This window comes from Notothenia rossii, assembly GCF_949606895.1.
Source record: "Notothenia rossii genome assembly, chromosome: 7".
Lineage (NCBI taxonomy): Eukaryota > Metazoa > Chordata > Actinopteri > Perciformes > Nototheniidae > Notothenia > Notothenia rossii.
Window position 1 is genome coordinate 38,756,736 of NC_136905.1, and position 24,424 is coordinate 38,781,159.

The 24,424-nt window shown below is 40.6% G+C and overlaps 3 protein-coding genes across 5 annotated transcripts in view; 2 read left to right on the top strand and 1 right to left on the bottom strand.

The window, feature by feature from the left end:
• The window catches only part of znrf2b (zinc and ring finger 2b), a 100,932-nt gene that overhangs the window by 68,251 nt on the left and 8,257 nt on the right, over positions 1–24,424 (bottom strand). The window lies entirely within an intron of this gene.
• On the top strand, positions 8,093–10,576 carry LOC307013013 (uncharacterized protein). Of its 3 annotated transcripts, none has more exons than XR_013800813.1 (6): positions 8,093–8,758; positions 8,923–9,085; positions 9,195–9,529; positions 9,620–10,048; positions 10,148–10,317; positions 10,428–10,576. XR_013800813.1 is itself a non-coding variant. In XM_079640254.1 (6 exons), the coding sequence occupies exons 2-5, from the start codon at positions 9,361–9,363 to the stop codon at positions 10,281–10,283; spliced, it is 657 nt and encodes a 218-aa protein (XP_079496380.1). In that variant the 5' UTR covers positions 8,093–9,085; positions 9,195–9,360; the 3' UTR covers positions 10,284–10,317; positions 10,428–10,576. The 3 variants fall into 3 exon arrangements, 1 of the variants encoding a protein (XP_079496380.1); XR_013800814.1 differs by having other exon boundaries at positions 8,093–8,424; positions 8,679–9,085; XM_079640254.1 differs by having other exon boundaries at positions 8,093–9,085; positions 9,620–9,795; positions 9,873–10,048.
• LOC307013437 (zinc finger protein 862-like) lies at positions 10,516–12,102 on the top strand (the record flags this gene model as incomplete). The annotated part of the gene is made up of 6 exons (XM_079640836.1): positions 10,516–10,665; positions 10,753–11,010; positions 11,094–11,303; positions 11,380–11,610; positions 11,727–11,879; positions 11,947–12,102. 6 exons carry the CDS (start codon positions 10,516–10,518, stop codon positions 12,100–12,102), a joined length of 1,158 nt encoding a protein of 385 aa, XP_079496962.1.

Below are 24,424 nucleotides of genomic sequence, written 5' to 3' on the forward strand. Positions count from 1 at the left end.
GTGGGCGGTGCGCCTTGTGTTTGTTTTACAAAAAATGGCGAAGCAAATAAAGTTGTTTGACTGTGGGGAAAAAAGTTCGGCCAACCCGTCAACATCTCAAACGAATGTTCAAAGTGATTCAACTGATAAAGCGTAGAGGTAAACCCGAACGAAAAGCAAAAAGGAATGTTGTCCATTCACTTCCGGTAAAAGTTCCCTCAAAATAAGAGTCCCGATCTTATTACTACCAAAATAAAAGTGCAAAACGAAACTTTACAATAGAAAAATATTGGTATATCAATTATAATCACTTCTATAAAAAGACACATTTTAAATATAGTTAGACATGTGAACTGGTTTTCATTGATTTAACATTAGAAATGTATTAGTCTGGCCCAATCCAAGACTTCAATGCTGAAGGGCCAGTGGATCTATGGTGGGATCAGCACAAAGGTCAGGAAAACCCAAATTTGAAAGGGAGACAACGGATGAACAAGAAACTAGTGACTTGCTCAATTCGTTTTTTGGGGGATCTGTGAAGAACATGACAGTAGCTGCACTACTGGTATTTAGTATACCAGCAATTGAGGGTGGACAAGTTGACTACCACTTAAGTTTCAAATAAGTGTGTTAATTATTTATTGTAAAGCATTTGAACATTCTTGTGTCACATGTTCATTATTAAGTTGATGTATTACTGTATAGTATCTTAATTATTTAAAATATAAGGTGTCTAAAAATGGCAACCGTATTTTCAGTTTTGGCAACCAAAAGCTGATGCCTGGTTGCCTGCCTGGCAACCACTTTTAAAAGTTAGCGTTGAGCCCTGTGATGTCTTTTATACATAAATATGTGTCCCCGGTGCGTCGGGGAACTCACGCAGCATCAGAAAAGAAAACCCTCTCTCTTTTCTCTCCGTACCAAATCTTTTAAAAACAGGGGTACAACGAGCGGATACAGATTTGCTGCCGATCTGACGTCAAATCGGAAGCGGACCCAAAGTTGCTATCAGAAAACAATGCCTGACGTGTTTTGGACGTAATCTCTTCTTTGTTACATTAGCAAGCCTCGCTAACACTCAGAGCTAACCTGTACTGTAGAGCACATGTGTTTTAAAAAGCAGGAAATAAAAAAAGGAACTCACCTTGTGATAAATCCGGAAGAGAAAAAGCATTTGAGCTCCAAACTGGTTTCAGAAATAATCCTTGACGTGGTTTAAACATGATGGCGTTTTATCACAGCAGAATTCAACTTTATCTCCGGTAGAATTCTGATCAGGCATTAGCTCCTAGGGCTGTACCCGAATATTCGACTATTCGACTATTCGTTTGTTGGTCAACTATTCGCGTTTCAATTTCATTATTCGGATATTCGTTTTTTGTTTTTTTTTTCAAAGATATTGCCATATTCTTATACTATATTTATACTTTTGAATTGCACTCTTAAAAAAACGGAAATATATACAATCTCAGCCTGTGCTCCTGACATCGCGTTCACTCACAGTCACGAACGCAAACGGCACGCTTCACCTCGCTTCACCTCGTTTCACACACCTGAACACAAAATGCCAAAGACTTCAGCTGTGTGGAACCATTTTAAATTGGACGACGGGTAGAAGGCAGGTGTGCCAAATATGCGACAAGAAACTGGCCTACCACGGTGGCACAATAACTCTGAAAAGTCACCTGGATGCTTTAAGTAGTATCCTAGCTTAGCTTAGCTGTTGTCAAGTTGCCATGATGAAGCTGCTTTATCCGCCGTTTAAACAGTAACGTTACAGATGATGAAATCGTGCACTTACTTCTTTGTTTGGAAAATAGTTGCAAGCAAGCAACCAAATAGTTTTTTTTATATTAGTTTTTCAATTTTATCCGAATAGTGAAAATAATAGGAGTAATGTGGGAACATCTGGGGCTAAGGCAATTATTGGCATACAGCTTGTTCATTTATTTTTCGTTCTTCATTTATTTAAATACTGTTTACTGTATCGGTAACAAGTATTACACTGTTAGGCCTACTGTTACGGCTATGCTATTAAAAGTATTGTTGTTATAACAGAAATATGTGTTTTGTAATCTTCAGGTTGTAAAACGTTATAGAGGGAATTTGAAACCAGATTTGGTCCCCGGGGCGCTGCACTGCGAGCTGGGTTGAATGCAGAGGACACATTTAGTTTTAATGTATTGCGAGTACTGAGACAATAAATACATATAAATCGTAATAGTATGCTCTTTCTGCGCTTCTGCTTAACAGCGTGTTGTCAGGTGTCTCGGATTCGGAGTGTGTTATGAAACCTTTTGGAAAAAAAAAGTTATTAAACCAAAAAAAAATCTCTCCGCACCGAATATTCGCTGCTGATTACTACCGAATATCGGAGCCCGAAAAATGGTATTTGGGACAGCCCTATTAACTCCGCCTCCTCCTCTTTTTTTTTCAAGCTAAGTGCCCAAAATCCGCATTTCTCTAACAGGGCTGCAAAAAGAGGGGTATGACCAGTATGAGGCATGGCTACAATGGGTGAACTGTTTAGTATTTTAAGCAAAAAACTTCACAGACATGTTTTGTATTGGTATGGCCCTACAATATATGTTTCTAATATAGCATTATAGGTCCACTTTAACATTTAACAACCTATTAATGTGTCATACCCACTTAACGTGAAGTGACTCAACTAACTGACGATATGAACCATTTTTACCGAAACAAAACACAAGTCTCACAAGAAGCGTCTAAATGAGCCCTGAGCGGAAAAATGCTAACGCATTTAGCACAGAACTCACAGTAGAAATACTTTATTACTTATCGGATCTGCACAAACAAGATATCAGCTAGCAAGCTGAGATTCTACAGATTCTAGAAATATAAGTATCATCACTGTGCGATCGCGGCAGGGGAAGCAAACCCAGACATCACACGACATAGCTTTACGGAGCAAAAACGGGAAATAGTTCTTACCGTTGTGTTCAATGGCATTAAAACGATAAAAACGCTGCTGAAGGTTAATCCATAGGTTAATCCAATGTGTCTGTCTCACTTTGAAATGATTACCAGTGCATGACATTAAGGATTTTGGGGAGATGGCCCTGTGGGCCATCTAAGCTAATTTACAAATGGCCCTGAGCCCAATAGAGATTGCCCTGAAAAATGCGCACGGACGAAATGGCAACGAAGGGTGTTTGGGGGGCCTCGCCCTAGAACATTTAGATTTTTCCAGGTCTTACTGTAGATGCTGGTCTGGTGCATTCTCTAGACTGAATTATAAGATGAACCACCACAATATTATATTGTACAATTTCAATTTTATTCTTCATTTCACTTGTTTGTTTGCTCTTGTTTGCTCGCTTGCATGCCCTGCATAGCTATAAGAAATACTTAAGTTGTTGGTCAAGAGACTTTCCATCTGATGAAGGCAAATGCCTTCCCAGATGTAAAAAAGTAGAAAACATTACATTCAGTTGTAACTGTCCAAAACAAACATTATTTACACTATTATGGCCCCTGTTAAAAATGTTTGTAATGTTATTCTACTGTAAGTTTGGTCGAGATGAATGCCTCCTCATCCGGAAGCTGACCGAGGCAGTACCCGAGCAGCAGTCGAGAGGAGCCGAGCGCATCCGCGAAGCACACAAAATGGTGACGTCGGAGTTCCCGTTAGCCGGCAAATCTAAAATCTCTTCGGTCAAAATAATTTCCCTTTAGCGCAATACCGCTTCAGTTGCGCCACTTATGTGACAGACAAGAAGAGTATGTGACAGACAAGAATAGTCAATTCTAATGTCTAACACGTAATGTGGAGAAAGAGTAATGTGGAGAAAGAGATGTCCTGTCTGGGTTGATTGTGCGTTGATCTGTTGGTAATGCCTCGGGGTTCTGGTGGGCATGTAAACAAATGCATAATGCTGCGCTATACTTTGCGGCCTCACCCGGTTGCATAGCGACATTTATTGTTTAGGTGTCTTTTAATAAGCAGGTAGTCATATCATTAACTAGAACTAGCTGGATCTTATCGATATGGACATAAACGCGAGTGAAGTCTAATCTGATGGGAGAGAGAGATCAACTGCTGCTGACGAGTCGACACGCAGCTCTGCATGATCACATGCAGCGGTGAGCGGACAAAACACACACTTCAGGTTAGAATATCACACGTAGCTATTTTAATGACCTCTCAAACTACCTAAACTAGTTATAGACATTTTTAGTTTTACTGTCGGGTCACTCATTAATGGATCCGCGAGCTGCATGATACTGGCATAATAGATTGCCCGATCGGGCAACCAGCAGGTGAGGCTTCATTGCCCGAGCTAAACACTAGATGGCCCCGGGCCATCGGGCAGTCCTTAATGTCGAGCCCTGATTACTGATAATCCATCATTCAATTTTTGTCCAAAATTTCATATTAGCTGCTATTAGTAATGTTTAGATGGATTTTTGGAACTTCCCCTCGATTCTATTGGCTCTAACGGTTAAAAAGAGGTGTCAATCATCAAAATCGACCGATGGGTTCCAGAGATATGAAAAATGCACCCAAATGACCCCACAAGTGTTTTTTTTTTTCTAAATCTCTCTAAAAAGGTCAAATTTCACTTGTTTTGCATCAATCTTGGTACAGGGTACATATGTTATAGTTTGGATTCCTAAAGCTTTTAGTCTACCATCCCATCATTCAAGGGTGGTTCACTATAAGTAATTTTTTGTTTTGGACGGACACTATAATTTTTTCTTTTTTTACTATGTTCAATCTGAATTTACTTTAAAATTAAAAAATCTATATTGATTCTGACTTTTCTACATCCAACTCAGAGGTTAATCATTGCTTTGAGAAAAAAGATTATTAATTTACCCCTTTTAGAAGTGAAGTTATAGTCATTTGTTCTGGGTACTCATATTCCTTTACTAATTCATTCACCTACATAATAGTGCATACACAGTACAAATTCATTGTTTAGTTATCTTTCATTCCTAACTTTGTTTTTTAGTGCAAGTCTCTGTCTGAGCTAATGTGTTCCTACAGCACGTCCATCAGTTCAGCTAACACACAAGCATGAGTGACAGCTGGAATCAAGGAGACAATGTCCAAGTTAAATGGGGCACAAGTTTCCAGTTTACTTGCTGTGGAGTAGTATGTCGTGGAATTTTATAAAGGACTCAGTAACATAAAGGGCCGGTAGACGTACACATAGGCCTGACACAATTATTACATGATCGTCTGGCAGGGAATAATTTAGCTGAACGCGATCATTTAGGATTTTCGTTAGAATCCACAATAAGGATGTTTAAAGCCAATTTTAGGAATGTGGCTACAAACAGAACATGCATTTTGATGCATGTTCTGTTGTGCTGGGTAAACAGAGTGTCTAGGTGAGCATGGTTCCACTCTCACAAGAAAAAACACAAAGAACGTAATAACTGGCGCTCTTGATGAAGAGTTTGCTTTGAGGGTTCTGGTAGAGTAAGATAGTTGTTTATTAAAATTAAACGGGGTGTTAATCCATTAGACCAGCGGTTCCCAACCTTTTTCGACTCAGGGCCCACTTAAGAATCATCAATGTGTTTGCGGCCCACATTCAACCATAAACAATACGGAGGCTAAACAAAGTTCTGATTTTTCGATTCAGAACATGTGATACGTTGTAAATCCAGGAGAACAGACCGCTGTCAAGGACTGTAATGACCGTTGCTAAGGAGGATCAAGAAGGAGAAAGGAAAAGAGGTTAAAATAAAATCTTAATAATATAAAATGTACACAAATGTTAATGTTTTGCAAATTATTTGGTGGCAAATATTGAATTTACATTTACACCCTTTAATATTGTATTTGGGCTTTTAGATGAAGACCGCACACAGTTAAAAAATACAACTATTCTTCTGGCTAAAATACATATTTTTAAAAGTCAATAAAGGAGTAATCTTAATTTAAGGTGTTTGAAGAGTAGATTCAAAATAGTTTCTTTTTAAAAAAATTATTGCCAAAAAAAATCAAATGGTGGCTCAAATCGCCATGACATGGGAAATAATTAGCTCTAACGAAGAGTGGGATTAAAGCAGTGGTTTTCAAACCTTTTCTGTCATTCCCCACTTTGAACAGGTGGGCCTTTTCAAGCCCCATCTGTTCCTCATTGCTCCAAGGCCAAGCTTAAAATGGTCAAATGTATCGTTCTATAACAGGCAGCGTTTCCGCCGGGGGGGCGTCTTGCCGTAATTCGATATATTATTAATAATTTGACAAAAGCATTAATAATTCAAGAAAAGATCGAGAGTTTTTATCGCTTGAAATAACGAAAAGGAAAAAGGACATCCCTCTGTCGGAGGGGCAAAGGAGTCTGGTGGGATTCTTTTCGGAGTATTGAAGATTGTTCCCCGACATCGGTGGTGCCTGCTACAGGACAACACGGAACGTGCACGATTTGGACACGATGAAGTGGAGCACGCACGTGATCTGCGAGCAGCAGAGCCTCGCAACGGCGAAACTGAGGCTCCGTGGTAAACTGTGGTAACATGAAGAGCCGTTTGGGAGCCGAAACAGCCGGCACTTTAAGAGAGCCGAGCCAAATAATCCGGCTCACTAACGTAAAAAGACAGTATCTATAAGGGACGGCTCAAGTCAAAATTCAAGCACCCCCTCCCCCTCCCGCTCTCGGGGTGGATGCCCTCTCAGCCCTGGTCTGGCGGAAACACTGATAACACTCCAACTTTTTTTAGGATGAGAGCTACTTTCAAAAAATAAAACATGTCGTGAGCTACTTTTTACTTTTTTTTGCAGTGTATATATTTAGCACATTTTAACATTATTATATGCTTCCCCTTAACCTTTGTGTGCTGTTTGGGTCTGTGGGACCCGTTTTACTAAAATAAAATGTATTCAATTTAATTATTATTAACCTGCTTTATTTGGGGGCGGACCTCACATCCTCTAGGGGGGTCCGGGGGCATGCACCCCCGGGAAGATTTTTTTTTAAATGTTGAAGTGAAATGCATCAATCTGGTGCACTTTGAGCACAACATGAATTTATGTATACAGCTCTCAACACTCATATGAAAGGGAGCTGTATACTTTCAATAATACAAACATCTTTAGTATATGATCACAACCAATAACAAGTCATTTAAACTTGTTTATTCTTATCTTATGTTACCTATAGCATTCTTTCTTTTTATATATGCATATTTTAGTAATCACGCCGGTACCGCAAACACCCACCGTTGCGAGGCTCCGGCAGGTTCGGTGGGCACGGCGCAGCGGCGCTGTGAAAGTCCACCGCCGTTGCGAGTCTCCGGCTGTAATAGTCCACTACCGCCCGCGAGGACCCAGGTTTCTATTCCGGCATGAGGTCCAAACATTTATTAAAAAAATAATAATAATAATCTCCCATTCATCACGTCCATTCGCGACCCACCTATCACATCTCTGCGCCCCACCAGTAGGACGCGCCCCACACTTTGAGAAACGCTGGATTAAAGGAACAATAAATATGCTCGCCATGTTGTGTTTTTGGTGGTATTTAGTTGCCAAACAATTTTTGTTTGTGAAATGTTGAAGTGATCCTGTTTTTGTCTGAGATGGGAATATCATCTCCTATATGTTATTGTTATGTCAATGTTTGTGTCTTTAGCCTGTACAAAAAAATATATCGCAGCCTGCTCCTGCTTGCCGCTGCGCTCTGCCTCTATCCACACAACTTTTCCCCGCCTTTTAGAGACTTATTGCTGGGTCAAACTCTAAGTTACAAACTGTACACATTGCATTCTTGCTAATTAGCCAAAATATGAACGGAATAAGTAGCAAGCATCGTAACAAACAGAGTAAAAATAAATAGGGACAACAGCTTGTCAACCATACTTGCCAACCTTTAGATCTCAGAAAGCGGGAGCATTTCAAAATGCAAAATTGGGGGGGGGGTGCTAGTGGATCGCCGGAGCTGTTAGATTAACATTAACATGCTTATTGTAGTTGTAAGTGCACTGCCTTGCGGCCTGTAGCACCGCCCTTGATGGAGCATATGGAAAGGAGTGAGCAGAGAGTAGAGTAGTTGTCGATTCTTGTTCTGTTTTCTGTGAATATCTGCCTCACCCTCTCAGACTTTGAGTTGCGCGCGCTACTAAAGCAGTGTTTCCCACACAATGTTAATACTTGGGCGGGCCGCCCAGGTATATTAAGGCCCGCCCAAGTATATTTCGGACCTTTTTTAATTTTTTTTATCCGTCCGCGAGCGACGCCATCTGCGAGTGATTAACTAATGGACAATGAGCCCTCGCTCTACGCCTCCTGTGCCTGTTCGCTCTGCGGTTGATTAACTAGGGGACAATAATCCCCCCCTGTTCGCTCTGCGATCGATTAACTAGTGTATGATCCCTCGCTCGACACCTCCTGTTCGTGCTGCCATCGCGTGGAGGGAAACGAGAAACGGAGAAGACGACGTTAATTTAGAAGACGCGGACACTAAGGTAAAGTAACTATTTTCTCCTTATTGTGTTGTTGTTTTCTGACTTTGGTAGGAGATTCGAATTATTTGAAGTTAGTGGCAACTAAGAGTGTATTTAACGTAATCAGGCCAACTTTGCTGCGTGCAAGTTACGTGTGCTAAATTAAATATAAAAAAGATTATAATTCGTTTTCTCTTCGGGCTATGCCAGTTAGAAGGACACAGATTAACTTTAGCTAAGGTTAGACTGTTAATTTCCCCTGCATTACTCCTCAGATATGAGTATTCAAAAATATTTTAAGAGAATACGGCGTGAGGATGAGGAGGAGAGACGAGGAGAGGAGGAGAGACCACAGGTAACTTAGCCAATGTTAGCATTTTGCTTGCAATGGCAATAATAAATGCATAAGTCTCAATAATGATATATGTCGGTTCGTTTGACCTGAAATTATACAATTGCAGTCAACAGTGAGTTGCAATGCAGAGACCAAACTAGATTCAAGCTTGTTTTCAATTCTAGCCGGTGGTCAGTGAAGATGCTGGCACAACTAGTCAGAGTACTGAGGGAGAGGCAGCAGGTCCCAGTGTGGTAGAAGCAGCAGCAGGTCCCAGTGTAGAAGCAGGTGCAGGTCCCAGTGTGATACAAGCAGCAGCAGGTCCCAGTGTGGTACAAGCAGGTGCAGGTGAACAAGCAGCACAGTTCCAAGCATCACAGACACAGACACAGACATAGTATAATAGCAAGGAGAACTCTACCATTTAAATGCAGTAATAACAATGCATTATTTTCAGATTCCAAGCATCGCCACTCAGGATGGAACCCTGATTGGCTCAAAATGCCACAGTTCAAGAATTGGCTCTACCTCACCCAACATGGTATGAATGGCATTTGCAAGTTCATATTTGTAATAAAACTTATTTTTTGTAAGAATTAACACGTTTTTCTTTTTAAAAAGGAATGTTTTGCCGAATCTGCAGGCTACACAAGCCTCCAATAAAGAAAGGCCCCTTAAAACGGGCTTTCATAGAAGTTGGGATTCTTGTTTTCCGCAAGGATTATATCGAGCGCCACATCTCCTCAGAGCCTCATCAATATAGTGTAAAGCATCAGGTCTCACTTGCATCAGGTATATCATTTTTTTATGTAAAGCTAATTTCTGCAACCTATCAACCATGTTTGGCTCATATAATGAATTATGTCTTTGCCCTTGGTCTAGGCTACTCAGTGATGCAGGCTTTTGAGCCCACAGTTATTATGGAGCATGAGGCCGTCATAGGTGGACTCAAATGCCTTTACTGGCTAGTAAAGAACGAGATTGCTCACCAAACCAACTACCCTAAGCTCTTAAGTTTAGCTCAGCTTTTGGGTTGTGATTACTTTGAAAAGCTGAAGGTAAACCTAGTACAAAATGATGCTTGTGAAACTAAGAACTTTAACCAGCTAAATGTTAAATGATCTCTTTTTCTCAGGTGGATCAAAGAAACAATTATCAATCACACAGAATAGTGGATGAAATGCTGGAGATCCTTGCAGAGATAGTAGAGTCGCCTATTTTGGAAGAGATAAGGTCATCTCAAGCAATCAGCCTAGAGGTTGATGAAACCACAGATGTATCTGTAAACCGCCAGCTGGATTTACATGTTAGGTGGGGTATTTTTTAAAGGAATGATGTGCATTTAAATAAAGGCCTAGTTAAACTTAATATGTATTAATATGTGTGAAAACCTATACATTTTTATTTTAGACACCTGGATAAAGAGGGTTATGTTTTCAACCACTTCCTTGACCTGGTAACTCTGGAAGATGGGAAAGCTGACAGCATTGTTGCTGCCATCAAGAGTGTACTACAGAAGAAGGATCTCCCGGTAGACAGGCTCTAGGGACTCGGGACAGACGGTGCAGCAGTGATGACGGGTATGGAGTTTATTGTTAAATCTAATGGATTGTGTGAAATTTGAATTGTCAGCTGTTATTAAAGGAAACAAAATGACACCCTCAACACTGCATTTAATTCTTAAACTTAGGCCGTCTGAATGGAGTGGCAAAGCAGCTCACAGACAGTTTTCCAAAGCTGGTTTCTGTAGCGTGTGCTGCTCACAGACTGGCACTGGCATGCAAAGATGCCTCAAATGCTGTCAGGTATATGGCAAACTTCAGGAACCACCTGCAGGAACTGCACTATTCTTCCGAAATAGTGCAAATAGGTCAGCCACACTGAGTGCTGCCGCTACCACTCTTGGTCTGAACGACTTGAAAGTCAAGGTGTGTTTTCACCTATTTTCATAATACTATTGTGGTGTCATATTATTTACATATATTTTACTAACCAGTGTTTCTACTTGTTGTTAGGAGGTGAAAGATACAAGGTGGCTATCGCAGCACCTAGCCGTTCAAAACCTCCAGAGGAACCTTCCAGCTGTGCTGGCTGCTCTGGCGGAAGAAGCGAGCACAAGGAAGTGCCCAGTGGCCAAAGGTCTATACACCTTCTGTGCCACATACCGCTTTGTGGCTGCCCTCTACCTTCAGGCAGATGTGCTGCCCCACATTGCAATGCTGTCCAAGGCGTTTCAGAGAGCTGATGTGAACTTTCTCCACATAAAGGAGCAGGTAGATTACAAAGAAATGCATTTGATGCTCCCAGTTATTTGCATTATCCATCCTATTATATTGTTGTCTTTTTCCACATTTAGGTGCCAGTCACACTTGTTACTCTGAGGAGAATTCTGGAGGCAGGCGAGACCCCACTCCCCGGAACGTTCCTTGCTCGCCTACACCAAGACTTGGACAACCCAGGTGGACTTGGGGCGTTTAGCATTGCCGGAGAGGAGGAGAGGATCAGGAGGGGACACGGAATTCTGGAGCGGCCCCGGGAAGATATGTGGGCCAGATTTGTCAGAGACGTAAATACATCCCTTCTTACTTTTACATTCCAATATTTATTTTCCTTGAACTGAAAAATGTATAATATCATTCCAGGTCCTCAAAACTTACATCTGCAGCCTGGAGAGCAACATTGAGAGCAGGTTCCAGCATATTGAAGTGCTGGGGGCCTTCAGTGTCCTGGGTCCAAAGGCAGTTACCTCCAATGATGTAACCAACATTTCAATGTTGCAGACCCTTGCCAACAAATTCATCCCAGGGCAGGATGCCACAGTTATCCAAGAGTGGACCTCCTACAAGCAGCATGTTCTTGAAGGAACATTTAAGGTTGGTAAATACTTAAATTAATATGAACTTGACGGTTAGAATTGCTTGTTTTGACATCTGTAAATGTTTCAATTATACTGTATACTCATTTGCCCTGCCTTGGCTAATCTCTGAAGGACAAGACACAAGCTGAGATCATGCAGCTCCTGGCCAGTGAGAAGGACGAATGGGCAGAAATATACCCAAACCTCAGCCTTCTCTCTTCAGCGGGGTTGGTCATCCCTGTCTCCAGTGTAAACTGCGAGAGGGATTTTTCTACGATGAACAGGGTAAGTGTCATTCCCTGTTGCATGTCATTCTGTATAGTTCATTTAAAACAAACTGTCTGTTTTACAGGTGAAAACTGACATGAGAAACCGACTGAAAGGGGAGCACCTGGCTGCATGTATGCGGATAGCAGTCAGTGGACCAGCACCAGAGGCATTCCCATACACACAGGCGTTGGAGCTGTTCTTCAACAAACCCAGACGGATTAAGTGCTCTGACAAATAGTGCCATCTTTGTACAAAATGAATATTGCCATACAGTAATGTAAAGTTAATGAATAAACATGTTGTTAAAACTTGTTGTTTGTCACATGTGTTGCACGTCACAAAGCCCGCCCCGCGGTCCGCTCGCAGCCCCCCCCCCTGGCACCTTCCCCCCCAAGTATATTTCAGATCTGTGGGAAACACTGTAAAGACACGTGTTACCATGGAAACCAAACAATGGTGTAGCTGTATTAAAGTCCGAGTGGAAACAGCCGTGTGTAAATCTGATTTTGTCAGAAATCGGGAGAAATGCGGGAGAAATATGACCCCGGGAGGAAACCGGGAGAGGGCAATGAAATCGGGAGTCTCCTGCGAAAATCGGGAGGGTTGACAAGTATGTTCTCAACTAACCATTCAGAATTGTCCTGCTGCAACCGAGATGTTTGCACCTCCACCAAAACCTCCGCTGCTTCAGGGTCAGTTTCTCGATCAAATTGATAATATGCTTGAACACATGCATTGCTCTGAGATGACATGTTTATTCCACACTCGTAATCACAGCAAACATGGTAACGTGACTCTCGCCGGATCATACCCGCCTCTTCTGCAGGGGGGCGTGGTCAGCTACTGCTCAGAATTTTCAAAGACAGGCTTGGAATAGAGCGAAAATGAGCGAAACGAGGCATGGCTAAAAAATGATCTGTTTGGTATTTTGAAAAATAAAATGTATAAATATACCTTATATAGGTATGGTCATACACTATATCATTTAAATATAGCATGATAGGTCTCCTTTGAAAAACGTATTTGGCGGCCCACTTGCAATGCCTTTGCGGGCCACTAGAGGGACGCAGCCCACAGGTTGGGAACCGCTGCATTATACCATGAATATGCTTAGCAAAAAAAACTAGATGTTGGAGTGTCATGTTTGAATAGCAGACCAACATGTCAGCCTCTCTTTTAGAACAATAATGGGAGCAGGACAGCAACCCTGCAGAGGTGTGAAGGTCACATTGTGCTCCTCCATGGCTCTTGGCAGTCTTACAAGTGTCTGGGGGTACTTTAAGGAATGAATACTAGTTTTTTGCAAATGGAATGAACACTGCAGAAGACTACTACAGCTGGTGTTGCTATAGTTATAGAGACATGTACAGAATACACTTGAGATAATGTATAGCTCTGTACAATGTTTAGTCCTGGTTTATCAAACCTTTGACCCCACTTTAATTTTCTGTAGATAAGAGAAACAGCAACTGAATAGATGCCGATGCAGAGGGAACTCTTTGTTTTACAAACACAAAGTCCCTTGATGTCCTTAAATCTAATTTCTCAGTCTGAGCCAAGACCACCCTTTAAAACGAAGGATCAACAATTGGACGAAAACCGATTTATGAGCTGTTATCACAATCTATGATAACAGTGTGTATCTAACGGAACATACGCCACCATAAGCTTACATCTTATTGTCTAGCATGGATTCAAAACTCCAAAACAACCCAAACTCATGGTTACAGACTAATGACTATGACATCATGTCCCTGAAATGAAGTCCATATTTTTATTCAATCCTTCCCAGGTTTTATTTTTTATGATGAGGTTTGATGAAAATATTAATCCAGATATATCCACTCCTTTTTTTGGCAGCCTGAGGGCAGAGCTTCAACCCCCAGAGATGTTTTAGTTGTGTGTGTCCATGTTTGGCTGGAAGGCATCACACTTCTATAGGGCTGCAATATCTGAGTCTTATCAGTTGTATCGCTGCCATTTCGTCATGAACTGGAGCGCCAAAATGTTGCTACACAACAGACGGATGCATTTATAGCTTTTCTTCAGTTTCAGTGGGAGTATGGAGCATGGGGGTGTATAAGATCTGGGCCTGTGAGCAGATGGAATGTTTCAGTCTTTCAATGTTCTCTAAAATGTCAATGCTATTGTATTTCTGCACAACATGTATCATCAAATAATATATTTTTTAAGTAAGTTTAAAAGCGGTCTTTTAGTTTGTTATACACCCTTAGTGTCACATAATCCTAAAATGTCCATCAAGATTATTGTTGATGTTTCAAACACAACTGTGTGAACTGTGTTGAGTTGCACACACAAGCATTACAGTGGATGGACCTTTTGCTAATGGGCTGTAAAACAAATCTATTTTTCTATTGAAGCTTTAGGAAGCACAACAACTTTTTTATTAATAAGGTCAAATATATATGGCAAACTCTTGTGATCTTGCAATACACGCAGCATTCATTTTACGTTGTGTTGTTTTTGAAGCTATTTATCTGAAAAACTGGGAAGATAAACCAAAATGATGTTGATCTTGTGACGAAACACATGAATCAACTGGATAACACACAGTGCAAGTTAAACTCATTTGTATATTTCTGAGGCTTAATGCATAATCACATCTGAGTTAAACAGTTCAGTTATTTGTCTCTCTTGAATGTCTATTGTGTGGTAACTTTGATTAGACTTTGAGGCTGTTAAATGTGGGAGTGGAAAGAGTCTTCACGAGTTGAGTTAATTATTAGGCGCATGTCTGCTGACTCGCACTCACATTAACAACATGTGCACACACACACAACCTGCTGTATGTGTGTACTGTGCATGCATGTGTTTGTTTTAATAAATACACGAAGAACCTACTGCAGTTTCTTTAATCGTGTAATGAATCAGAACTTTTTAACTGTTTTTAACTTTTAATTCTAACTGTCTATTTTTATATAAAAATGAACTTTACAAATGAACAGCTAGTGTCCCTATGGACCTGCAGGCTGCTGTGTAAACAGTCATATCGATGTTAAGAGTAAGATATGCTCTGTTGTGTGTGCGTATCTCACTGACATTGTTAGGAAACCCTCTAGTCACAATAACAGTCGGTGAGTATTTTAGTGAACAGCTGCCTCTATTAGAAGTGATTGTTTCGCTAAGTAAAGAGAGACCATGAGGAACGACGATAAATGCATTTATAGAAAGAGGATGCGAGAAAGATGGTGGCAAGAAATATGCATTACTTGTTAGATCTATCAACTTAGCTGGAAATTGAATTCCAAATACAATAAACCTAATATATTTTATTTTGGGATGTGAAAGAGATTGGGTAAAAAAGGACATTTGTATGTAAAACTATTTAATAAATACTGATAGCTGAGTAGTTCAGCTATCAGGCAGTCTATTAACACATAACACAGAACATCATTTAAGCAACATATATATTTATATTCCAGTTATATTTATTCACAAGAATCTGATGATTTTTTTACGTGTATTCTTTATTCCACTGGATACGCTCCAAGTGTCCTGCAGCTTTTTGTCACTTCTCTCAGCTGCTGCCACCTGCTCTCATCCAGCCCAGGCTTAATTCATCTAAAAAAAAACTAAATAAGTGTATTCCTAATACTTTTCACCACTTTGTTTGACAAGACAATACGACTCATAGAACAACCTAAATTAACTTTCTTGAGGAAAATCCTTGACTTTTGGACATATCGTGTTGTCACATTGATCAATGAACTCAACCTTCACAGGGAGGCTCACACTGTTTAACTTAACAATGTTGGGCCAAACTAACACATGTGAGTCTGATTCATCATCCCCACACATGAAAGCCATTAGCACAGCTCAGTCAGTGCCATGAGTTTAGGTTGTTTCAATACAACTTTGCTTCATAGTGGATCTGGTTTCAAAACCTCCAGCTGCCTTCAAAAGGAACTCCTGTGCTCAAGGTAACGACGTCGCAAGAACACCGCTGCTATGCACGGCATGTCAAGCCACGAGGAGAACAATTTAGCAAGCTAGAGGTAACGGAATGCAGGAACTACAAAAGGCATTATATTCTTCAACATTCCTTATGATAATATAGTGACAAAAACTCTATGACTAAAATAACAAAATATCAGCTTCACTGGCCTTGATAGAAGTATTTTTTTATTTTTTTATGTTTTATGAGTCGTAGATTATTCTCAAACAGACATGGAGAAAAGTCATTGGAAAATGCTTTGTTTTGAGGCCTTGATATGAGCAGGTGGCAGCAGCCGCTGATGTCATAAATCAGAGCTTTTAAAGGTTGTGAATACAGGATTATTTAAGTATGAATATAGTTGAAAAAGTAACTGTGGCATAAAATGCTTTGTCAGATTCTATGGCATGTTAACTTTTGATATAATCAGACATTCCTGCTTTCAATAACTGCAACTTTTTAAATAGCTTGGCTGTATTTAATAGAAGGCAAAGTTCCCCTTCAAATCAGCAGTGGCGCCAGCAGGGGGGGGGGGCAGGGGGGGCCATGGCCACCCTGATATATTTACTGGCCTATTACATTAATTAACTGTCTCGTCGATGTTTGTCTAAATTAATATGATACTATTAACAATCATATTATTCATATCAGCAGTCAATCACTGTTATGATTCACATATTCAGTGTTATTATTAAATAAACTATATTTTTTGGAGGAGTTAATGATGAATGTTCCTCAAGATGCTTGCTCACCCTCCTTCCAATTTGAAAGACAAGTAATTACGATCATCTATCAAAGGAACAGTTCAGCGTCCCACAACTTCATTGCATACAGTTACAACCTTGACTTTACATCAGAAAGAACACACATTAAAGAAGTGACTAACTGCATCAGTTAGGGTTAAAAAACGTGTATTCAGCTAAAACATATACATCGCAGCAGTTATTATCAAGTGGAAAGTCCTTACCTACTGGCCTAGTTAAATCAAAGTGGTTACTTTTTTTTGGCTGCGCAGTGAACTTTTACACACCGTCTTACTTGACTTTCTCAGGACTTTTCTCAGGTTTTTTGGGAGCAGACCCCCACAAAGAAAAATATATATTTACGCACGTAAGGTCATCATCTTAACGGTTTATTATGCTCATCGAGTCATCCGTGAGCAGAGCATCAAGTTAGCATGCTTATAACAGCTGAATGTGGCGATTACCATCTTGCTCAGCAAAACGCCTCACAAACTTATTAAGATTTAAAGCTATGGTGCATTTTGATTCAATGCTGAGTACAGCCTGAAGAACATATTGAGGATTAAAAAACTAATGTCATAACAGGACTTAGAAAAGCTTGTCCATGCTTTTATCTTTAGTAGACTCGACTACTGCAATAGTGTATTCACAGGGCTGACAAAAAAATCCATCAGAAAGCTGCAGCTGATTCAGAACGCAGCTGCACGTGTCCTCACTAACATTAAAAGAGTGGATCACATCAGTCCGGTTCTGAAATCTTTACATTTGCTTCCAGTCGGCCAAAGAATTGATTTTAAAGTACTATTGCTAGTTTTTAAATCATTACATGGTTTAGGACCAAAGTATATTGTTGAACTCCTACATAATTACGAGCCATCAAGGTGCCTCAGGTCTTCTGGGACGGGTCAGCCATCGGTTCCGAGAGTAAAAACAAAACATGGAGAGACAGCATTTAGCTATTATGCCCCGACAATCTGGAACAAACTACCCAAATCATGCACGTCCGCAGAAACACTTACTATTTTTAAATCGAGACGAAAAACATATCTCTTTGCCGCTGCTTTTAATTGAGCTGCTCATATTCGCACTACAGTATGCCTTTTAAACATGTATTGTATACCTGTGGTTAGGGATGGGTAACGAGAACCGCTACTAAGTCAATACCGGTACCTGATTGGACGGTATCGGTATACCGTTAAGCCGCTGGACAAACGGTGCTGCTATCGGTATATGTGTTACGTCTACTTCCTTAGTTTAACTTTAAACCATTCTGGTTAGTTGGGAACCCTCATCCCGTGTGATGCATCTGGTTTGAGACCCCTCTGATTGGCCACTGTAAATGCCACTCCTCATCTCTCTCAACAGCGCTCTTATTATTGTTGTGAGACTCCCGCAGGCATGGCGGACAGAGCGAAGCGATCCAAGGTCTGGGTGCACTTTTAAAAAATGTAGTGGCAATAGTGCAAGGTGCAATCTATGTACTCAATTACAGTAGTTGCTTGTAAAGGGGGTAACACACACAACTTAATGAAGCATTTGCAAACGAGACACTCATTGAATCTAAAAAGGTGCTAACGACACTGCTAGTGCTAATAGTGCTAGCGGGCTTCAGCCGGGCCGTGTGTAAATGTGACCTGAGCGAAGGCTCGCAGGCAGGTTAGCTGCTGCGCATGGGTAATATGTTTTGTTTACCTGAGTGAATTCTTGCAGGCACATCGCCTTGTCTTTTTTTAGTTTATTAACACTGACAGTGTATTAATGTGAGCTCCTACACCTATAATAATTTGGCCTTTCATTGAATGCTTTATAAACCAGTTAAACTTACAGATGTCATTGTGAATTGGAAAACTGCATTTAAATGTTGTTAAAGGTCAACGTTTCAATGTATGGTTCAACAATTGTTGGTCGTTTACTAGGAATTGACATATTTTAAGCTCAAATACGTTGCTCTATGTTTAGAGCCTTCAGACACATTTTGACGTGTTTCAGTTCAGCACATCATTTATTTTATGATGATTTAAAAGTACAATCCAGAATAATTTACGTACTCGCCTTTATCTTTTTGCAATCTTAGCCTTTTTACCAATTTCTTCATATCACAGTTTTGCATGATGTCACTGTAGGACAATGTTTTAAGGATCTCTTGTCGAGCTAGTTTGTCAGTTTGAAATGTCTGGATGAAGATGTAAAGGATTTACAAATGTTAAAAATAAATAAAATTAAATGCCTCTTTTCGTCCTCTGTCTGAGGGAAAACCCCAAAAAGCATGATAGGGCGAGCCAGGCCCCTTTAAGTTATTTTATTAGGGCCGGGACTTTAACGCGTTAATTAAGATTAATTAATTACACAAACATTAACGCGGTAAAAAAATTAACGCATTTTAATCGCACTTATTTTTGCCCTGCGGAACGTTTCTCACTGGATGAGTTTCAGGCGTACCGATTATACTGGAGCATCAACTAACGTTCATGACTTCAGACAACAACAAACCACAGTGAACAATAGTCAAACGTGAACGAAGAAGCTGATGAGACCGCTTTGGTTGGCCCCGTGGGTGGGAAATGTTGTTTTAAAAAACGCACGAATGGAAGCGTCGATAAGAGCACGGTTGTATGCAAATTATGCAAAAACGAATTCGCATATCACCGCAGCACATCAAGCGTCAAGTATCACCTCAATGCAAAACATATAGCAGCTAGCGTGGAAGCTAGCGTGGAAGCTAGCATGGAAGCTAGCCCGACTCCGAGTACAAGGACCCACACCATACTTGCCCTCAGAAATCGGGAGCATTTCAAAATGCTAAATTGGGGGGGGGGGGGGGGTGCTAGTGGATCGCCGGAGCTGTTAGATTAACATTAACATGCTTATTGTAGTTGTAAGTGCACTGCCTTGCGGCCTGTAGCACCGTCCTTGATGGAGCATACAGGACTGTCTCAGAAAATTAGAATATTGTGATAAAGTTCTTTATTTTCTGTAATGCAATTAAAAAAACAAAAATGTCATACATTCTGGATTCATTACAAATCAACTGAAATATTGCAAGCCTTTTATTATTTTAATATTGCTGATTATGGCATACAGCTTAAGAAAACTCAAATATCCTATCTCTAAATATTAGAATATCATGAAAAAGTATACTAGTAGGGTGTTCAACGAATCACTTGAATCGTCTAATTAACTCGAAACACCTGCAAGGGTTTCCTGAGCCTTGAAAAACACTCAGCTTGGTTCAGTAAACTAAATCACAAGTATGGGGAAGACTGCTGATCTGACTGCTGTCCAGAGGACCGTCATTGACACCCTCCATCAGGAGGGTAAGACACAAAAAGAAATTTCTCAAAGAGCAAGCTGTTCACAGAGTGCAGTTTCAAAGCACATCCACAAAAAGTCTGTTGGAAGGGGGAAATGTGGCAGGAAACGCTGCACAACCAAGAGAGATGACCGCAGCCTTAACAGCATTGTGAAGAAGAGTCGCTTCCAGAATTTGGGGGAGCTTCAAAGACAGTGGACTGAAGCTGGAGTCCAGGTATCAAAAGTCACTGTTCACAGACGTGTCCGGGAAATGGGCTACAATAGCCGTATTCCCATGGTCAAGCCACTTCTGAACTCAAGACAACGGAAGAGGCGTCTGACTTGGGCTAAGGAAAAGAAGCACTGGACAGTTGCACAGTGGTCCAAAGTCCTCTTTTCAGACGAAAGCAAGTTTTGTATTTCATTTGGAAGTCAAGGCGCCAGAGTCTGGAGAAAGGCTGGAGAGGAGCAAAATCCAAGTTGCTTGAAATCCAGTGTGAAGTTCCCACAGTCAGCGATGGTTTGGGGAGCCATGTCAGCTGCTGGTGTTGGTCCACTGTGTTTCATCAAGCCCAGAGTAAATGCAGCTGTGTACCAAGAGATTTTAGAGCACTACATGCTTCCGTCTGCTGAAAAGCTCTATGGAGATGAGGAATTCATTTTCCAGCATGATCTGGCACCTGCCCACAGTGCCAAAACCACCAGTAACTGGTGTACTGACCATGGCATTACTGTCCTCGATTGGCCTGCAAATTCCCCTGACCTGAACCCCACAGAGAATATGTGGGGTATTGTGAAGAAGAAGCTGAAAGACACCAGACCCAACAATGCTAATGAGCTAAAGGCCGCTATTGAAGCATCCTGGGCATCCATAACACCTCAGCAATGCCACAGGCTGATTGCCTCCATGCTACGCCGCATTGATGCAGTAATCCGTGCAAAAGGATTCCCAACCAAGTACTGAGTGCATTAATGGACATTTTCAAATGTTTGATTGTGTTTTGCTGTTATAAATCTTTTTTTTTTACTTGGTCTGAGGAACTATTCTAATTTTTTGAGATAGGATTTTTGAGTTTTCTTAAGCTGTATGCCATAATCAGCAATATTAACATAATAAAAGGCTTGCAATATTTCAGTTGATTTGTAATGAATCCAGAATGTATGACAGTTTTGTTTTTTTAATTGCATTACAGAAAATAAAGAACTTTATCACAATATTCTAATTTTCTGAGACAGTCCTGTATGTGTGGGCTGGACCTGCATTTTACAGGAAAGGAGTGAGCAGAAATTTGAGTAGTTGTCGATTCTTTTTCTGTTTTCTGTGAATATCTGCCTCACCCACTCAGACTTTGAGTTGCGCGCGCTACTAAAGAGACGTGTTACCATGGAAACCAAACAATGGTGTAGCTGTATTAAAGTCCGAGTGGAAACAGTCGTGTGTAAATCTGATTTTGTCAGAAATCGGGAGAAATGCGGGAGAAATATGACCCCAGGAGGAAACCGGGAGAGGGCAATGAAATCGGGAGTCTCCCGCGAAATCGGGAGGGTTGACAAGTATGACCCACACCCAACCCACACTCAACCAGTTGACTGGTTTCAGGGCCAGGATAACTAAGTCCACGTCTGAAAAAATAACCAGCTGACTGGATTGCACTCGACTGTAGACCACTTGGAGTGGTAGAAGATAAGGGGCTGCAAAAGGTACTACAGATTGCATCGTCTGACACAACATATGAGCTGCCATGCAGAAAGACAGTGACAAAAAGAATCCAGCAGCTTTGTGACAATGAAAAGGAAGATAAAGAGAATTTATTGGAGAAAGCCGGATGTGTTGCCCTGACTGGGGATCATTGGACCTCGGTAAGCAATTCAAATTACCTCGGTGTGACGGCACACTTTATTGACATCTTCTCACTGTTCTCAGGTCAAATAGTTATATGTGATTAAAAATGCGATTAATTTCGATTAATTAATTACAAAACCTCTAATTAATTAGATTAATTTTTTTAATCGAGTCCCGGCCCTATATTTTATTTATTTGTGTCTGCTAATGTATAAGTTATACAGTTATTTCTGCAAGAAAATTACAATACAATTACTGTTTAATTTTCACATCTTGTATTCATGTCTATAATTTTGAGCACCAAATTATTGAAAAGTATTGATAAGAGTATCAAAAAATACCGATACCGATAAGCAGTACCGGTACCGGTACCGGTATCGATAAAATCCTAACGATACCCATCCCTACCTGTGGTGTTTATTTTAATTATTTTATTATCTTTGCTTTGTAATGCCTGTTGTAAAATGCCATTATATATGTGTTTTTATTGTATTTATTCCTAAAAAGTCTTTTAATTTGTTTTGTAAAGCACTTTGAATTGTCGCATACAGAAAAGTGCTATATAAATAAACTTGCCTTGCCTTACAGCCAAACTTGACAGGCTCTTCTCTGTCATTGTAGACCGCAAATACCTCATTCCTTCCATCTACTTGGATCCGAAATGCTTCTCGTTTTGCGCTATCCCCCCGTTCAAATGAAATCGCCGCCAATCATATTTCCACGCTCGCGCCAGGGCCGGGGGAGGGATTACAAGGCTCGTGTCTTGTGCTGCATTCACTTGCACTCGGACATTAGAGATTTTCTCTCATAAATGTCCGATGAGCCACAACTTTTCTTTCAAAACAAAGCTGCCAACTGGGGTGGCAGCTGGGGTGGCAAGGCATTTTTCTGAGGTGGCAGCTGCCACCCCGTGCCACCCCGTAGAACCGCCACTGGGGCCGACCATTAGTCAAGTTTGTTTTCATAATGTTCTGTATGCTAATTAAAAAGAGGGTAACCAGTTTGTTTATAAAGTATAAATATACATTTTCAAAACAAATGGAATAGAAGCTATATGTATTACTCTCACCAGTGGCCTAATCTAAAAAAATAGAAATATGTCTCGTCACCTATTTTCTGTCTAACACTAAAAGGTGGTGTTTTTGTGTTCAATCACAGTATTTATTTACCATTTTATACCCCTTGTGTTTTTGGGTCCTGTTGAAATAAAATAGTCATGTTTTAAAACTTGATTTAATAAAGTAATGTCAATCATCTTTGATCCCAGTGTGACACAAACAGCTTTGTTCAGTCTAAAACAATTCATAACCTAGAGACATAATATAACTGAAGAACATGTTGTGTTGCTGTTGTGTATTGTATGTCTTGAGAATGCTGAACATTTTGTGCCTTACAATAAAGACACTTATTTAAATTAAGCTGTATTTATCTTTTTAAAAAGGAAAGAACAACTAGCATATATAAAAAACAAAACAATAAATCACCTAACACATGTATACATAACACAAAACAAGGTTATTTTAAATGTTGTTTGAAGTAAAATGTTAACTATCCGTATTATATTCACTTCAGATGAATAGTATCAGAAAATGTAAAATAAGAAACCAAAGTATATCAGTAGGTGATTCTCTTTGCCATTGTTTTCATCTAGTCTATACTTTTACAACAATTAAATTCTTGATTTTGGTGGGCCAACCCAAGATTTTCAGTGGCCCAATTTGGCCACCCCTATGAAAGCTTTCTGGAGGCGCCACTGCAAATCAGTTATGCAAAAGAGAAGTTGTAATATTTATTTTGAAACTGAGAAAAAGACGTCTGACTTTGGCTATCAGAGCCATGTGTGGTGTCTTAAAAGGTCTCCAATCATCCTGTTTTTCATCAATATATTATAGGTCTCGGATATATACAAAACGTGTCTCTGAAGTGTTTGGCTCAAAATACCAAAAATACATCGGAAGAGCTCGCTCGTGAACTGTCAACGGGGGGGGGGGGGGCTCGTGAAATATTTGCGACGGTGTTATGCCATGTTGTGCATGCCCACTGCACCTCGCGGGAGCGCGCCACAGCGTAAAGCATAAACTCCCAGACATTCCAATGATTTGTACGGCATAATTAGGTCGGGAAACGACATAAGGGCATAACACCGGAGCCCTGCTGCGGGGAAACTTTGGCGCTGTTCTGAGTTTGTTCTAATCCGTCAAAATGAGGGACTGCTTTCAGATATTTCCGTCATTGTCAAAAGAATTCCGTCATAGACGGAATATATTCGGTTAACGCGACCTCTAGCCCAAACTCACTTACCCGCTCATCCCAAGATTTTTCTCTTACCATCGATGGCTCCATTGTCATCCCCTCCACTCACATCCGTAACCTTGGCATCATCCTCGACCCCACCCTCACTTTCCTCCCTCACGTCAACCAGGTCACAAAACGCTTTCTTCCATTTAAAGAACATTGTACGCATCATAACCTCCCTCTCATCGACCGCTGCTGAAACTCTGATCCATGCCTGTTGTAAATTCCCCTTGTTTTCCTTGATCTGCGTCATATTGTTCGTGTTTTAGTCAGACACAGCTAAAGTAGCGCAGCTACGGGTCCTCGAGCTGTTTACACCATGGATGTATAATAAGAACTGGATACAGCGTGGAAAGCGGGGCCTCATTCATTCCAATGAGAGTTGCTCAATGGCGCATGGATGACAAAATGGCCCAACTTTTGAGAGAGTGAA

Coding starts and splice junctions, on each gene's coding strand:
- LOC307013013 (XM_079640254.1), top strand. CDS start 9,361: ATGTTTTGCCGAATCTGCAGGCTACACAAGCCTCCAATAAAGAAAGGC. Junction 9,530..9,619: donor TCAGGTCTCACTTGCATCAG/GTATATCATTTT, acceptor CCCTTGGTCTAG/GCTACTCAGTGATGCAGGCT. Junction 10,049..10,147: donor CAGCTGGATTTACATGTTAG/GTGGGGTATTTT, acceptor TTTTTATTTTAG/ACACCTGGATAAAGAGGGTT.